This window comes from Cebidichthys violaceus, unplaced genomic scaffold (genome assembly GCF_023349555.1).
Source record: "Cebidichthys violaceus isolate CVI_PGR_0920_01 unplaced genomic scaffold, fCebVio1.0.p SCAF_1, whole genome shotgun sequence".
Lineage (NCBI taxonomy): Eukaryota > Metazoa > Chordata > Actinopteri > Perciformes > Stichaeidae > Cebidichthys > Cebidichthys violaceus.
In genome coordinates this window covers 17,787,689-17,805,849 of record NW_027176262.1, presented here as the reverse complement: position 1 = coordinate 17,805,849, position 18,161 = coordinate 17,787,689, and the positions used below count along the sequence as shown (strand labels likewise).

Genomic DNA, 18,161 nt, shown 5'->3' with positions numbered 1-18,161 from the left:
AAATGTTTTAAAGAATATATTTGAGTACATTGTTGTTCTAATATTGTTTAATATCCGTCTTTGGTTTAAGTTTTCCTCGATTTAATTTCCAAGCAATAGGCGATATCGTCATGCTTTCCTTTTCTCAAACATCTGGGAATGCAGTAGTGTGTTTGATCTCACCTTCTCTGAACTCCTGTTTCCGGTACTGCTTGGTGACTTCCACCTGGAATACCTGGTATTCACAGATGAAGGCAGCCATCTTCGACAGGCTCTGTCTGCCAGAGGCCCCAACACCAACCAGCAGCATGTTGCCCCTGAGTTGACTGATCACACGTACTACACGGGTTACTGTAGAGGAAAAATAAAATATTACCAATACATTTTAATTGCATGTACAGTATTCTTATAACTGCCCTGTTTTTTTATTTTTTTATTCCCAGTACCTCTGAACTGCGTGTCAATTTGAATATGTGTATGAGGGTGTGTGTGGATTTGTGTTTGTTGTGTTCTCAGACGCACTGTGTTTGATGGCGTCTCGGAAGAGCACCAGGTTCATGGGCACTACGCCGGGTGTCAGGTTGTAGTCTTCCAGCTGGGTCTCCATGAACTTCTTGAGACCATTCATGTCCAGCAGTTCCTCATACACACTAGACTCACTCAGGAAATCACCTGACATACACACAGATAAAAATAAACACACGTTAACACATTCATATCTTTTGGTGTAATCATTAGTCTAACAGTTTCATAATGCTTGACCCACCAAATTAACTTAATTGTAAGAGAATAATTACACTCATTGGTGTGAAATTGACATTGCTGGGTGGATGTATGTTTGTGTGTGTGTAGATACAAATGTACCAAATATTGGCGGTTGTTTGTTCGGGCAGATGTTGTGGAACTTGAGGTCAAAAAGTAAGCCTAGTTTCTCCCCCAGCAAAGCCACAAAGGCCTCCATGTCACTGTGATCTACCAGCCTGTCTGAAACGACCCTGAAATCAACAACAAAACATAGACAACAAATATTATCCAATACATACCCAACAAAAGCACCTGTATGTTTTGGCCAATGTAAAATAAAGTAGAAAGCCATTCACAGATGGATATGTCCTCCGCCTCAGTTGAGGGACAACGACACTAATGACATAATGAAGCTGGAACTACAGTAAATATGCTATATGACTGTGAGAAGGTCAAAGCTTTGGTGAAAAGAATTACTCTTATTACCTGAAGCACTCATGGATCCACAGTTTAGCAATGTTGTTTTTGGTATCATGAAAGTCTGGGTGAGCTCTAAGCAGACCTTGAAACACCTAGAATGGGTGGAACATTGAAAAAAAAATCATGGAGAGCCATTGTGACCTAAGTCACATAACTAAACAGGTTAAGTCATATAAGCTCTCTAGTAACTTTCAAGAAAATACATGAACATAACCATTGAGAAATGATAAATGGACTGTACTAGTACAGCACTTTTCTAGTCTTCTGACCACTCAAAGCGCTTTAACACTACATGTCATCATTCACACCCATTCATACACTGATGACAGGGGCTACCGTGCATGGTGCCTCTTCCCCATCAGGACTCTAACTAATCATTCATGCCCGTTCATACACAGCAGGCAAGAACAATTTAGGGTTGAGTGTCTTGTCCAAGGACACATCGACATGGACTAGCGTGCCGATTGAAGCTCTACCACTAAGCCACATTCGCCCCTGATATTGGTTACCCCAATTACCAGTGTGAGGCTTAGTATAGAGTGTGTTCCTAAGTTGAAGTTGAGTTGAAGTCCCCAAGCTTCCGTTGGATTTTCTCGAAAAACACATTTTACGTACTGTATGTATGTGTGTGCTGGTATACTTGTATCGCTTTAACCCATCTCTATGAATTATTGTGTACCTTGGAGATATCCCTGAGGTTGAAGAGGTAGTGGGTCTTGGCTGGAGTGGGAAGAAAACGAGCTGTCACAGCATAATACAGTTCTAAGGTGGCCTGAGTCAAAACTTCTCCAATGGGCTTCACTTCCTCCTTAAAGCCCTCCAGCTTTTGGTTGATCATGGTACTGTAGATCTGCCTGATCTGGGACTCCTACATGCAGAGAAAACAGGTCTGTTCAAGTGTGGTACATATTGTCAATGATACAGCCGTGTCAATAATATTTATAAATTTCAAAGTGTTACAGGCCAAGGGAAGAATAGAACAAAATAGGAATCTTATATGAGGTGCAATAAGTCAATTTCCTGTTGTCCAATTCACATATTCAAGTGTCAAGGCAAGTGTTTACAGGGGTTTACTCCCTGAATGCAATATGGTTCCAGTCATTTTCAAAAGCAAATGTATTTTGCCCTCTTGTGGCAATACAAAAGAGGAGAGGAGTTGAAATAGGCACAACAAATAAAATTAAGAAAAGATGGACTGGGAAAGGTTGAAAGGAGCACAACAACAAAGATAAGAGTTTTTGAATTTTTTTTTAAAAAGACTGAAAAGAGACTAGGGCTTTTTTTTTTAAATTAAAGCTTCTTGTTATTGAGAATTTGTTAATTGACAGTTTCCTATATTTACTATTCATTTTATTTCGTATTCTTTTTTTTAAAACCTATTTGGTACAAGTTTGAAGAAAATAAATACATATGAAACATAAGGATTGTCACTGTCTATTCACATATATCAACATTAATCCCATTACTTTATGACTGTATGAGTATAATTGTTAAACTTGTGTAAGATAACCATATTGTTTGTTTTCATGGACGGCCGAATAATGTGCCTGTTTAAATGTTGCTGCCATAAGCAATTGTGGGGCGGAATTATCTACTTTCCTTTAAAAAAGTTAGGCCCAGTGTTTCCTATGCTAAAGGAGCTAATAAAGCACTGAAGCGACCTTTCCTTAGCATTTAGAGAATTCGAACAGCTCTTATCATGGCAGCCACTTAGATACTTCCGGGTCATTTCACTCAGTTAGGAACCTTCCTAAGCAAAAAGGACTATTCGACCGCAGCCTAGAGGTGAGCTGAAGAGGGAGTGAGCAATGAGTGGAGAGAGCAAGGAAAGGAAAGATACAATCATAATCAGGGTCATTCTTGTATGGCGAGATCTAAAAGTGGTTGATAAACAGGGATTGAAGATGATAAAATGACAGGTGGAATATTACCACCATCAACCTTGATGAAATAAAAGGGACAGGAAAAATTGACTTTTGATAAAATGTGAGTCTTAAATGTGAGTTAAGCAATAAAAAAAAGTCAAAGCTACACAATATATAAATCCTGGGAATTATTATTGAATTGCTTATCTAATATATTTAAAAAGCCTTTTAAGTACAATTCAATTAGTTCCTATAGTGTTGTTAATTTAATCCTCAGTGGTAAAGGAGAGGAGATGAGAAGGTAGAGGATAGTCAGCTCAATAGTCAGCGGCACTTACATGAGGGAAGGTCATATTGATGAGATTGAATCGACTCTGTAAGCGGCCAGATATGTGAGTCCTCCCTCCACCAGGGGGCCCCATGGACGCCAACAAGAACATGTCCTAACAGAGCAGTCAAACACAACAGAAAACTTTTTATGGCCTCAGTAACACACACCTGTGAAATAAACATTACCCATGTAAAGAGGTGATTATGGAGGAGGCACTATGAAGGCAGAACGAATGAAAAGATATTAATCTCACAATAATGTAAAAACAGACCTCACTCCTGCTCCGTTCAAACTGCCCTTTCTCACCTTCACAAACTTTAAGGTCTGGTTCTGGCGGTCATACCAGAAGCCATAGTCGATCCAGAGGCGCAGCAGTTCCAGGGGTGGCTGGGAGCCAAAGAGGTCATTGGCTGGCATGTTGAGGTCGTCCAGGAACCACAGCAGGCGTTTCCCACCTGCTGGCACAAACACCCCCTTGGTTCTCTTCTCTATGCGGCTCTCCACAATGGCCTGGATGTTATTAGTGGTGGTCTGGACAGACACAGAGAGACAAAGAAATTATCCAACTGGGTATATATCATTGGGTACCTTATATCATGAAAAAAACCTAAAGCACGTGACAATAACATGCAGCAATGTGTGAAAAATGTGATTGTGTGAATGTGCGTGCAATTATGTATGTGATTTTAGCTGATCAACCAAATTAGACAGTGCTGTGGCTTGATAGATTGAAATTGTCCCATCTGAGGAAAATCTGTACACTTACCCAGTGGTATCAAAATCATGTTTGTCTGCTTGTGATTAAGTGTGTTGTGGGTTGAACTATGTAATTTGGCTAGAACATTCAGAATAAGACAAACTCTGTTTTGAGAATTCATGGCATTATGGACTCCACTCCATTATGGAGATGAAAATTAACTTTGTTGGTGATTATTTTGTTGCAAATTTGTCAGATAAAGAAGCAAACAAATTAAATCTAATCATTGCCGGAATAAACTGTCCACTGACTGCTATATGTGAAACAGCATTTAGTGACATCCAAAAATGTGTAGCTTAAATCAATGCATTTTCTGAATGACATTGGGGGAAGAAAAATAAAAACTGTAGTACATAATACAGATTGAGAAAACAAGAAAGAAGGGTAACAGTCTACCACTCAGAAACTGGAGTTGAAAATTGTAGATGTGCAGATGAACTAAAGTGAGCGTGTGAGGAAAAGAAAGCTGAAAAATGCATAGATAAAGATTAATGAAGAACACTTGATGCATAAGATGTGTGCGCTAGCATGTCCATATGTATTTGTGGCATCTATAGATTACACCCTTTGACATCATGTGTGTTGCAGTCCAGTTGACATTGAGGACATTCAGATCATAAATCATGGTAGTCATCTTTCTCATTAATGAGGCCTGAACCAACCTGTGAAGACATGTTGACAGTAAGGGCGGCCCACTTGTTATCCAAGCCCTGCAGGATGCTCTGGGCCACCGAGGTTTTACCAGTTCCCACAGGCCCAGTGAGCAGCACTGGGTACTGACCCAACACCAGAGCCATAACCAGGAAGTTGTAGCGAACTGTGTCCACTGTAGGAACCATAATCTTATAGAATGGAGCACTGCAGGAGGGAAGGAGGGATATACAGTTGTGGTCAAAAGTTTACATACACTTGTAAAGAACATAATGTCATGGCTCTCTTGAGTTTCCAGTTATTTCTACAACTCTGATTTTTCTCTGATAGAGTGATTGGAATAGATACTTCTTTGTCACAAAAAACATTCATGAAGTTTGGTTCTTTCATGACTTTATTATGGGTTAACAGAAAAAGTGACAAAATCTGCTGGGTCAAAAATATACATACAGCAACATGAATTAGCAATTTTGGTGACTCAGAAAGTTGTGTCAATGAAATGAGCTTCATAGCATGGCCTCTTAACTTCTTGTGAGTGATTATGAGTGACTACAGCTGGTGACTTCTCTGAGGCCATTTAAATAGGGCTCATTGGATACAAACGCCCACAAACGCTACAATGGGAAAGTCAAAGGAGCTCAGCATGGATCTGAAAAAGCGAATCATTGACTTGAACAAGTCAGGAAAGTCACTTGGAGCCATTTCAAAGCAGCTGCAGGTCCCAAGAGCAACAGTGCAAACAATTGTTTGTAAGTATAAAGTGCATGGCACTGTTTTGTCACTGCCACGATCAGGAAGAAAACGCAAGCTATCACCTGCTGCTGAGAGAAAATTGGTCAGGAGGGTGAAGAGTCAACCGAGAACCACCAAAAAGCAGATCTGCCAAGAATTAGAAGCTGCTGGAACACAGGTGTCAGTGTCCACAGTCAAGCGTGTTTTGCATCTCCATGGACTGAGAGGCTGCCGTGCAAGAAGGAAGCCCTTGCTCCAAAAGCGGCACCTTAAGGCTCGACTGAAGTTTGCTGCTGATCACATGGACAAAGATAAGACCTTCTGGAGGAAAGTTCTGTGGTCAGACGAAACAAAAATCGAGCTGTTTGGCCACAATGCCCAGCAATATGTTTGAAGAAGAAAAGGTGAGGCCTTTAACCCCAAGAACACCATGCCTACCGTCAAGCACGGTGGTGGTAGTAGTATTATGCTGTGGGGCTGTTTTGCTGCCAATGGAACTGGTGCTTTACAGAGAGTAAATGGGATAATGAAGAAGGAGGATTACCTTCAAATTCTTCAGGATAACCTAAAATCATCAGCCCGAAGGTTGGGTCTTGGGCGCAGTTGGGTGTTCCAACAGGACAATGACCCCAAACACGCATCAAAAGTGGTAATGGAATGGCTAAATTAGGGTTTTAGAATGGCCTTCCCAAAGTCCTGACTTAAATCCCATTGAGAACATGTGGACAATGCTGAAGAAACAAGTCCATGTCAGAAAGCCATCAAATTTAACTGAACTGCACCAATTCTGTCAAGAGGAGTGGTCAAAGATTCAACGAGAAGCTTGCCAGAAGCTTGTGGATGGCTACCAAAAGCGCCTAATTGAAGTGAAAATGGCCAAGGGACATGTAACCAAATATTAGCACTGCTGTATGTATATTTTTGACCCAGCAGATTTGATCACTTTTTCTGTTAACCCATAATAAAGTCATGAAAGAACCAAACTTCATGAATGTTTTTTGTGACAAAGAAGTATCAGTTCCAATCACTCTATCAGAGAAAAATCAGAGTTGTAGAAATAACGGGGAAACTCAAGAGAGCCATGACATTATGTTCTTTACAAGTGTATGTAAACTTTTGACCACAACTGTACATAGATGCATTGCAGATGTTAGTGGTAGGTTATACCATATAGTGTTTATTCAAAAGTAAAAATAACTGTTGTCAGAGAGTGTAAAGGGGAAAACATCCACATTCCGACACATATATGCTGATGTCAGATACATAAGAACACATTACTTACTTGGCATTATAACGCCAGCCCTTTGGCAGCTTATCTTCAAAAGAAGCCCAGGTTTTGTTCTTGGTGTCCACATAGTACTCATAAACCGTGTCCTATAAGAGTTTACAATGAAAGATCAGAGAATGTTGGTGCCTGCTCAGATAGATCCATTCAGTTTGCTGATGGAAAGTGGGAGTGGACACAGTATTATCTCTTATTAGTAATATGCCTGTGGTACATTTAAGATGCTTACATTAATCGAAACAAGGCTTGCAATTTTAAAACCATCTACACATCATATTGATAAAGTGTTAATGATTAGTGTAATGATTGTAGAAAACCAGGTTATTGCAGAAGTTCTCAAAGTGTGGGGCACCAGACAACTAATGTTTTGACAGAATCTTTTTCACAGTGGAACAGTAAACAAATCTGCTGTCACAATAGCAATCCTGTTCATTCAGACAAATCTTCTGTAGGTTTATAGAATGGACCCATATTTAACAGGGACGAAAAGAAAAACAGACAATGCTTCTGAGACGAAACAAGACAAGTGCTCGGCTGATGGGAATCAAAAGAAAATGTTACAAAGTAGAGCCTCATAGAATAGCCTGAAGCTTCATTTATAACTTTGACAATCAAATTATTATTAATAACTTACGGAAACATTAACTTCCACGATATCTTCCCCTCGCTCTCTCAGACACACACACACACAAATACAAACAGCAAGCGATGCGGCGCTGCTCATCTCTGTAATTGTCTCAGTTCGACAGTTATTCCAGAAGTCTAAATGCATTGAAAAAAAAGATGGCAGTAATCTGAAAACCTTTCTTTCTAAAAAGGTGGGAACCACTGGGTTATTGTGTTTTTATTCAGGAACAATTGAACTAAACTGTCATGGTATCAAACTGTGTTTGTAATATCAACTGTTGTAGTTGAATTTCTGTAGACATGGATTCACAGTATACATCTTTCACATGTCTTTCCATATCGCAATAGCCCCGTAGCCTACCAAAGCCACCAAAACATAACATTTAGCCACAGCAGTTGCAACCTACATTACACTTAACACTGGTCTAAGCAAGCAGACTAGTGAAAAGAGCGTGCTGTTTGACTGACTGTCATAAGAGTGTAAACAAATATGCTCTAAAGAGGACCTTGAAGGGGAAGGTGCCTTCCATCCTCCGTATGAAGTTGTCCATCCTCTTGCGTCCATCCTCATCAACAGAGGCACAGATGGACCAGATAAGGCTGAAGACGAACCAGAGTTCCACCATCGTACCCAAGTTTTCTGTGTCCAAAGTATTCACCTGGAGAAAGGGAGAAAATTAGATAATGTCAGAAATGTGGATTTACTTTTTAATGCTTTTATATATTGTTGCTTAATTTCAGTCACAAGTCTGAAGTCAGTAACAACACATACCATTAAGGATCAACATTTAAGGTGTGCTGGAAAATGGTTGTCATTGAGAAGGACTACAATGTGCAGTGGAGGTTACAGATTGTACTCTATTTGTTTTACCCCATTGCTGGATGTAGCCAGGGAGTTGTAGAGGCGGCAGAGAGAGGTTACTCCATTTAGTTCAGTGATGGGAGTCAGCTCCGTACAGTTTCTCTTCTTAAAGTTCAGTGTGCTTTCTATGTATTTCTCAAACAAACGCTTTAAATGATTCACTTCAACCTGTGGAGAAATGGAGAGATTAACAAATGGAGATTGAACGGAAAGGGTACCAGAAAATAAGGGAATAAAACAGGCATTCACAAAGGTTTTCTTATGTTCCTCTAAAAAATGTATAGAATATGACTATGAGTTATTATGAGTGTATGAATTGTACCTCGGGTCGCTTGTCCAGCCAGGACTGAACTGATGGCTTCCATCCCAGATCAGTGTAGTCGTTGTAGACCATACCACAGCGAGAAACTGTAGCTGGAGAGGCCATTGCCAGGTTCTCCACTTCAAACAGCAAAGACACCTGTGACAAAAAAAATAGTGAAAGTTTTACGGTACATGGTTGACTATGATACAAAAATACATGGTAATAATTGAATTCTGTTTAATTTTTTAATCTAGGACCATAAACAAAATAAGGGGAAATTCCCACAGAGTGTATTATGTGTGCTTCCAGAACAAAAATATGTTTACATACAAAACAAACAACATCAAAACAATTGTACAAAATACATACAGCAGCGTGTTAATGTGATGTAGTACACCAGACTACTGCTATTGTAAAAGTAAAATTCCCATGTTACTATGCTCTCTACTCATTACTCATACTGACATCATTGTCAAAGAAACATCCAAGTTTGTTTCCTTTGGAGAACTGCACTTCTTTCCATTTAGAAATTGGTAACTAGTTCCTAGTAGAATCTTTAATGGAAGACATCTAAAATTGTAACCTTAAGAAACAGTGTGCTGAATTAAATTCAGCTGTTTTAGTTTCAGGGTCCTGGTATTGTGTGCTTTTCCTGCTATGAAAAGTCAAAATGTCTGTTGTGAAAAATTTCTCTTGTGCTGTTCTCACCTGTTCAGGCATGGAGATTCTCTCTCCATTGATGAGCGTGAGCACCTTGTTGTCATCCATAACAGAGTTCATACTCTCTATCCACAGTGTGTCAACAGGCCCATCAAACACAATCCACTTCTCAATTGGTTTCTCGTCTGAAGAATGGAGAGGGGATGCAGTGAGATAGAAAAGGTGAAGGGACATATAAATATAGTGGTAGAATAATGTTCACTCTGTTACTTATATTTTTTTCACAATTTTAAGACAGCAGGATTTACTATGTAACCAGTTTACCATTTGATTTAAACAATTTGATTACAAAATATTTTCACTTTTGGTTTTTGGTTTAGAAAACCAGTAAAATATTGACCACAAAAATCTAAAAGAGTTACAATGTACAAGAGTGTGTGTTGCATGGCAAAGTAAAATATTTTTGGAACTACAGTGCTGGGTGCTAGATCAAAACTTTTCCCCCCAGTAGTTTTAATACTACAACCCAAAAGCCTGGCAAAGACAGGAAAGCGTAACCTGTAATCACATTTTTCTGTCTGGACTTTCTGGTTGTTAAGAATTTTAAAAGATGGTTATAATGATTGCAAAGAGTGGGTCTAGTGCCCATATCTGTTTGTAATTCAGTAAATGTTAGGTAAGATGGATAAAAAAAGGACGTTAACAGCACCACAAAGCTTTCCTGTGCTCCATGAGGATGAGTATGTGTGGTGAAACAAAGAAAATGTGTTTATGATGACAATATTCAATGTGATGTCTATGTAAGCTATTGCTTACAAAGTGAAAGGCTGTAGTCTCAGTCTCGTACATTTCAAGATGGCAAAGATGCTCCTTTCACACTGCACTTTTCACTGTTTACTAATACTACTTAAAAGGCAGATTTAATTTTTTCAAAATAAAACCTGCATGAATACTCTATTAGAAATGGGATGCGGCCAGAGGAAGAATAATAAGTCCTTAGTGTGTGTACACTTATTCACAGCAGTGTGTTTTTAGTGTCAGCACCTGCACAGGCTGATCTCATGAGGGAAGGAAGCACTCCGTCAGACCACTCATTGGTGGAGAGGTCATTTTCTCCATACAGCTCTCCCAGACTCATTGCCTTGGGGTTCAGAGGATAATCCTGTTGTACCACAGGGACCAAGTAATGGACGACAAAATTATTGCATTATTAGATGCAATATAGTGACAGATCATAATTACTGAAGTCTTTTTGTCAGCTACAAAGCTTAAAATGATGAGAACACCATAAAACAATAGCTTTTTATGGAGCACACACATTTTTTTGCTAATTGTGTAATCATGATCTGATTAGAGCAAGGAGTCTACAAACGCATGAATTGATTTTAGTAACTGAAAAATAAGAATACAAAAATTGTAAATAAGAGGAAGAAAACGGGATGAGAAGATAGAAGAAATAAACTAGTGCCCCTTTTTCTGACGCAAGAACATTCCTTTTGTTTAAAGGAACAGTATTAGCCAATAAATTAGTTTTATTTTCCTTCCACACCCACCTGGACCAGGTTGAAGCCAAGCTCTCCTTTGTGGTGCAGGGAACTGAGGACCATCTGCAGAGTCCTCCAGGTAATACTCTTAGCACTGCCTGTCTTGCCCACCAGCATGGAGGAGTGTCGAGAATTTTTGGTCTCATAAAGTTGGATGACTTTGGTTACAGTAAAAGGAGTCACCTGCAAACCACTCCGACGAAGCTCCACCTCTATAGCCTCCTTCAACTGCAATAAAATGACAGAATAAGATCAGTGTTGATCCGTGAGTCAGTGATGGTGATACCCTGAGTGACATTGTCAAGATACAAACACTTGTTATGTATTTGACCAGGACGTACTAGGGTCAAGTTGAATTAAGTTGGTCTATTTTGGGTTATACATGTGGCTGTGCTCATACAGCAGTTTAACTGCACTGTCAGACTACAAGATAAGAAAATAATGTAGCATCAAATTTGCTACTAATGAGATAATCTTTTGCACACACAAACATGTGATGTATGCGATGATTTATAACTGTATAATTAGAGTCCTCTATATATTTGTTTATCAGCAATCTTTACAATCACATTCAGACTCATGCTCATGGACATTCAGACACACGTTTGCTAACACAACCCTCTCCGGCAAAGTCAAAGAGACAGCCATATAGAAAGACAGAGACAGCATATGCAGAGACAATGGTGGCATTTAAATGTTGTCTAACTGCTGAGCATAACAGTTTCAGTGGTGGTAAATACTTTTTAAGTATATATTAATAATACAATTAATATTAAGAAGAGCTGACAGCTCTCAGTCAGGACAAATCAAATTCTGGGGCAAGTGAACTACAGTTGAACAGTAAGAAATAAAAACTTTTTTGGTATTTGTTTATCAAAGGAGAAGGGACACTGTCATACAGCAAACGAAATAAAACACTAGCTCTCTGCAGGTTCTGATTTCAACCGCTGACTTACCTTGCCATAGTCAATAATGGGTATTTCCACATCAGGAAACAAGTCCTGGGTGATTCCATTGAACAGTGGCACGTCAGTAAAGGTCAGCTTAGCGATGTTCATGTCCTTCATAGCCATTAGCAGGATCTGAGAACAGAGATACAAAGGCAGATCCACTCACAACTACATTCCCTATCTAGTAAAGTTTAGTTTATTTGAAAGGGAAGGACAGTAGTTAGTTTAGTTAAATTTATAGGCGCTGCTTTCCTATCATTTGACATTATAGTTAGACAGGATGCCAAAACGAGAGACGACAGCACAGTGTGGGTTCACATTTAAGCTCATGCATGTCATAACAACTGCTTGCTATTCCCATGCAAGTTACAGTCTAAGTGTAAGTATAAATGAAATTCCCTCTTTGTGCTTCCACAGACAGCGTTTCCTCATTGATCTGCAGTGTAGAGCGTCAAGAAATAGTGTTTGGTCAACTTAACGTGGTGCCTCAAGTTCTTTTTAGTAAAAATATAGTGTAAAGATATATCAAAATGATGGAGGACTGTCTGCGTGAATGTGTGATTTCAGCTGTTCATCACACATTCACAGTGCTTGGTACTCTACAGTTACTCCAAGAGCGTGAAGCTCTGAGTAATCGAACGGTTTGTTCCAACAGTGCTCTGAATTTACGAACGGTCCAGTTTGTTTGCCAGAGTGTGCTCTGGCGCTCGGAGTGATTATTTTGACTGCATCAGACTCGGGTCAATTCGGACTGGTTTGGGTCAGGCTCCGTTACTACTCTCTCAAAACTAAGCTTGGAAATAGAAATATGCGGCCCGAGCCACACGGGAGATATCCACTTGATTTGACTAACCCATCAGCTTTATAGAAACCTTTGAATTAGGACTATAGATACTGTTACCTCTCACTTACATTGGAAGTGCATTAGGAAGGGATCTGCTAATCACCAGTAAGAACAACAGGATTGATTATAGTGAACATAACCTGTTCCCAGTAGATTGGTTTGTTGTACATGAGAGAGAGAGAGAGCGCGAGAGAAGGAGACTTACTTGTTCATCGGGAATGTTGGGGCAAGATCGCCGCTTCGTTCCAGCATAGCGGAGCATGGAGGTAAGACTACGCAGGCCAAAATCATAGTGGTCCAGTTTAGACAGCTGCTGCACTGCCAGGGAGTACAGGGTGAACACTTTCTTTGCCAGGTTCTATGAGGGGGAAAAACAGAGACAGAGTTAGACTGTCTTTATGCTACTGAGTTACAGAGACAGAAAAGGAAGAAACAACAGAAGGAGGACAGAGGTAGAAGGGTGAATCTCACCATAAGTAGGATTTAAATTTACAGTACAAACATGAGATGAGTCAGATTGACTTAGCAGTAAATAAATCCATCACTTCTCACTTGCTGCTTTAGCGGGCATCAAAGACATGTCCCAAAGCATAGTTTTCAACTACACAGTCAGCTTGCATTGCAGCAAGAGAGAGTGTCTGTGGTAAGACTCACTCTTACACAGATATACCTGTACACACACACACACACACACACACACACACACACGCACACACACACACACACACACACGATGCACTCACACCATGACCCTTCACTGAACCCTATCCCGACACTGATCCCAGACCAGGGCTTACTGCTTAAAGGAGCTTGAAATCAGTGGTGAAACAGATAGATCAACACCTCAAGCTCACATTTCCTAACAATATTACATGACATGGCATGTACAGTGCAATAACCAGAATTGTCTGTTAAAAACTTTGATGAATAAATTATATAAACACATTGTAATCTAATATAATGAAAATTCAAACAGAATTTGTCATAATGAAAAGGCAAGCAGTGCATTTCTAATTGAATTAAATCCTGTCTGAGCTATTCACATAAAAGATGATAGTATAACATATCCTTGAGTCGTAGTACCCTGCAATCGTTGAAGCCCTCTCCAAACAGTATGATCTCAGCGATAAGGGTAGAGTCAGGCACCACCATGGAGATAGGTCTGAACATGGACTTGAGGTTGTCTGGAAGCTCAGTACGACCAGCGTAACCTAGGGCAAAAAAGCAAATGGCGAGAAAAAAAACCTTTATGCATTTATTTTCATGACAAAAAAAACATACCAAAACATCTTCTGAAAATATCCCAAACTACTTCCTCAACATAGTTTGCATAAAATGTAGTGTGTGCATTTTCACATTTGTGTTGACCTACCGGGATTCATGGTGATAAAGATGCCACACGATGGGACCAGACATATCTGCTGTCCGTCAAAATGGAACTTGGATTGTCCAGCTGAGAGGGCGGACAGGATGGACAGGATTTGCTGGGCCACCACCGACAACACCTCGATGTTGATTCTGTTGAACTCATCGAAGCACCCCCATGCTCCTGTCTGTCCAGGGTGGACACAATGAAATACGTACAAATCATGCAGTAAAAAGAAAATCCAAACACACAAGTTTTGCACTGATTATTTCTTTCCCAAGCTGAAAAAAACACACCAGTGGTGGAATGTAACTAAGTACATTTATTCAACTACTGTACTTAAGTACGTGTAGTTAAGTATTTTATGCTACTTTATACTGCTACTTCAATACATGTTGGAAGCCAATCTTTTAGTTTTTTAATACACTACATCTATTTGGCACCATTTGATACTTTACTTTTATTATGGGCAAGTATAATTATGGATCAAGCTACCCGGCAGTATATAAAGTAGTTGAAATCAATGCATCACTAATTATAATTTTTTTCTTTAACGGGACCTTTTGCATAATAAGTACTTTTACTTTTGATCCTTCAAGTATATTTTGATACAAATACTAACAGTATTTTTACACTGTAGTTTTGATAATTGTTTAGGTACTTTTTCCACCACTGGTCCACACACACACACACACACAGAGCGAGAGACAGCAATTTACTACTTACTAATCCAGTTTTAGTTTAAACTACTTTTTTTTTAAATTATCTTAACTAGCATGAGAATAGTGTTTCAATAACGAGTTAGTAAAAAAGTACCATCCCTAACATACAGACAACAGCATATTCAGTCACATGCCATCACTCAAAGGTACACAAAATACTGTTTACCTTGTTTTATTTAGGCTGACGACATCATCATCTCCATAATGATTCAAAGTACAGTCATCGTCGTCACTATTATCATTTTCCCTTTAGCATTTCTTACCTGTGCCAGGCCAGAGTACATGCGTCCCATAGATTTGTAGTCTAGCCCTTCGGAGCAGTTGACCACGATGACGTACATGCCAAGAGTTTTGCCCAAGTCCTTCACTGTCTCTGTCTTTCCAGTACCAGCTGGGCCTTTAGGAGAGCCCCCCCGATGGAGATGGAGTGCTGTGGTCAGAGTCATGTAACATCTGGAAAAGAGTCAAGCATTTACAGACAGACATTTACTCTCCTAATTCACTTGATATTTAATTATACAAAATACTGACATCAGTGCAGTCTAGAGAATGGGGGGGACTGTTGTCTGAATATAAAAAATAATATAAATAAAAGTAAAATACTTTGATTAACTTCTAATGAATTGCTTAACTGACACGTGACAGATTGATTGATGTGTTGATGCATTTGTGGTGGAATTGCACTGATTGACTGACCTGTCAGTAAGTGGAGTGATGACGAGCCGTCCAGAGTTGCCCAGGTACTCGTAGCCATACTTGAAATGTGTGTTAGTCTGTCGGATTATGCAGTCATCCTATTTGATGAACAAACGAACAAACCAGAAAATGGATAAGTTGAGTGGATGTTTTCTTTGTCTCCCCTCATCTCAGCTCAGCAAAACTGATCTCTTGCTGCCAAAAGGTGGAGAGGGAGAAATCCTGACGATATGAAACAGAGTGAGGGTTTATGTGTCGCAGAGGTCTTTTAAAGTGTTCCTTTATATGCAACAAACTACGGAATCATTAATAGCAAAATCTATACTGATTTGTTCTACCACAGTTTTGCTTTTAGCTTTTAAATTTAAGAGTGAAATTCATTTTTACAACCATTAAAAAATGTTGCTGAAATTATGGCTTGATAAAAGTTCCCTGTTGTGCCCTTCTTTTTCTCCATACTGTCTCCTATCTGTTGTTCTTCTTACTTGCATCACTCATAGCATACCTTCTCCCAGTATAGTCGCAGCTGGCAGAGCCATTCGAAGGCATTGATGTCCTTGCATTCTGATCTGGCCAGCTTATCAATGACATCCCGGGCATGAACCTCCCCCGTCACCAGTGATACAATCTTCAGACGTATGTCTTTGGACAAGTTGCCACGAATGATCTCTGAATAGCGTTGAAGCTTGGAGACCTGAGAGACAAAGACAGACACAGCAAAGGCTCAACAGTTTATTGGAAGCCTTTGAAATCTTAACATCATTATGGCTTCAAATGGCGCCTTAACATAAGGTTAAAAAATCGAAGGCTGCACAAAATATTGAAAATGATTTAAAAATAACACAAAAAAACATGTTTCATGCTTAGGATCATCATACTGGGTACAGAGGTTTCAGCTTGCTGTATGGGAACACACTGGTGAGTTTACAAATTATCACAGTGAGTTCACTCAAAATATCAAGTTAAGTTTAGTTAAGCAACAAAAACTCAACCTGTTTCCTCCTTAGGGACTTAAGAGAGGACTTTTCAGCTCCCTCCTTGCAGGTAATGAGAGATTTAGTGACATCAGTTGTCCACTGGATCTGACTGGCAGTGATCAGCATCTAAAATAGGAAGAATACACACTGAACTTTGTTTTACTTCTAGCTTTGTTCATATTCTTTTTTTTAACCTAATGACATGAACTGAGTAAACAACCATGGGAATAGAGAGGAGCTCAGTGTTAATTTTGTCACCTATTTTTTTCTTAATTTAGTCTTAGTCCTAGTCCAGGGGTCAAATGCCATTGTTAGTTTTTATCATATTTAGTCAACCTCATCCTGTTTTCGCAGTCGTTTTAGTTGAAAAGTATTCTTAGTCAAAGAAAAACATTTTCCGAATTAATTGATTTTGACCGATATTGAACATTTCAGTCAATCTAGTCTTGCAAAAATATCACCTTGTTTCTTTCTCCCATGCCCTGGTGGTGTAATTCTTACTCTGACTCACTCTGACTGTGCTCAATGTGTGCTGTTGGTGTGCTGTTGGTGTAGTCCTATAATGGTGCACACAATATTATATAATATCTCTAACCTTGTACGTTGACATAACTTGCATTTAATGACGTCACTGCCGCCTCTTCATGGTCTTGTCTTTGTCATGGGAAAAAAACGTGGCTGACGAACATATTTAGTCTTAGTTTTCATTAACAAAATGAATAATTGGGAAATGTGTTAAAAGACTGCATCAGTGTCAGTCAGTCTGAATGTCAGATGGGTGAAGATGCAAAACCACAATGATTTTAAAATGGGAAACGACAAAACACAAACGTACCTGTCCCGGCCACTCTTTGACCCATTTGTCAAATTTGTCTGTCAACTTCTTCAGAGCTGCAAGGCAGTTGGCCAGAGATATCCTCAGTGTGTCACGCATGGTCTTCTCAACTTTACACAGCCAAACCTACATGCACACAAAACAAAATGGGGCTCACATTCTCCACCATAACTCTCTGAATATTGTATATTGATCATGATCATAATCATTGCTGCTGTACCTCCACGGTTCTGTCCAGTGTCACCGTGTCGCTGAAGTCAATACTCTCCCCATCAGCAGAGAACATCCCAGTGGCTGTTCTAGAGCCCTAGAAAATACATACACATCTCATTGATTCTGTATAAACAGTGTTTTGTGGTTCAAGTTTTGAGGCCACTTCATCCTAGAAATTTGACTTGCTGAAATGGGGCAATCCATGTAGCAAATTGTAACCTTATCAGTGTGGCCTTTACAAGATTTTGCAGATAAACGTTACCATCTAAACATTTTGGAAAACTAAGAAATATTAGTCGCTTAGCACAAGGTTCAGTTTAAAAAGGTGTTTCTGCAGTACATGATGTGGTTTGATATCATCAGGTCCAACGTACCAGTGGAGAGCACAACTTATTGACTCTTGTTTAAGGACACTGACTAAAAAGTGATGGCACAAATGAAGCTGCATTGAAAACAGTGGAATCATCTTATCTTAGCAATGTGTCTACTTGGACTGTCTGGATCATGTTGTTTTGCCCCAAATCCTGATCTGATATTTACTTTGAACAGGGTTTCCACAGTTTTCTACAGTTTTAGGACTTTTCCAGGACATTTTCACTGATGACCTTGGTGGTATGACAGATGGAAACATACACTAATATTTCTAAATGGAAGTCTGATTTAAAAGACGTGCAGTCTATGGCTAAACCGTATCTATGAAATCATCTCTTACGTTCTTAGAAACTATGACAAATTAA

The 18,161-nt window shown here is 39.4% G+C and overlaps 1 protein-coding gene across 1 annotated transcript in view; it reads right to left on the bottom strand.

The window, feature by feature from the left end:
- The window catches only part of dnah2 (dynein, axonemal, heavy chain 2), a 56,009-nt gene that overhangs the window by 16,127 nt on the left and 21,721 nt on the right, over positions 1-18,161 (bottom strand). The window contains exons 27-51 of the mRNA XM_068712914.1: positions 17,432-17,507; positions 17,212-17,337; positions 16,392-16,502; positions 15,905-16,093; positions 15,400-15,497; positions 14,967-15,156; positions 13,988-14,168; positions 13,699-13,826; positions 12,821-12,973; positions 11,778-11,903; positions 10,831-11,049; positions 10,322-10,439; positions 9,326-9,462; positions 8,636-8,773; positions 8,323-8,481; positions 7,958-8,110; positions 6,822-6,913; positions 4,819-5,014; positions 3,706-3,930; positions 3,407-3,511; positions 1,883-2,071; positions 1,210-1,295; positions 844-974; positions 502-651; positions 163-330 (exon numbers count right to left, since the gene is read on the bottom strand). Of these exons, the coding sequence (XP_068569015.1) occupies positions 163-330; positions 502-651; positions 844-974; positions 1,210-1,295; positions 1,883-2,071; positions 3,407-3,511; positions 3,706-3,930; positions 4,819-5,014; positions 6,822-6,913; positions 7,958-8,110; positions 8,323-8,481; positions 8,636-8,773; positions 9,326-9,462; positions 10,322-10,439; positions 10,831-11,049; positions 11,778-11,903; positions 12,821-12,973; positions 13,699-13,826; positions 13,988-14,168; positions 14,967-15,156; positions 15,400-15,497; positions 15,905-16,093; positions 16,392-16,502; positions 17,212-17,337; positions 17,432-17,507 (3,644 nt within the window). The remainder of the gene's footprint in view (positions 1-162; positions 331-501; positions 652-843; positions 975-1,209; positions 1,296-1,882; positions 2,072-3,406; positions 3,512-3,705; positions 3,931-4,818; positions 5,015-6,821; positions 6,914-7,957; positions 8,111-8,322; positions 8,482-8,635; positions 8,774-9,325; positions 9,463-10,321; positions 10,440-10,830; positions 11,050-11,777; positions 11,904-12,820; positions 12,974-13,698; positions 13,827-13,987; positions 14,169-14,966; positions 15,157-15,399; positions 15,498-15,904; positions 16,094-16,391; positions 16,503-17,211; positions 17,338-17,431; positions 17,508-18,161) is intronic.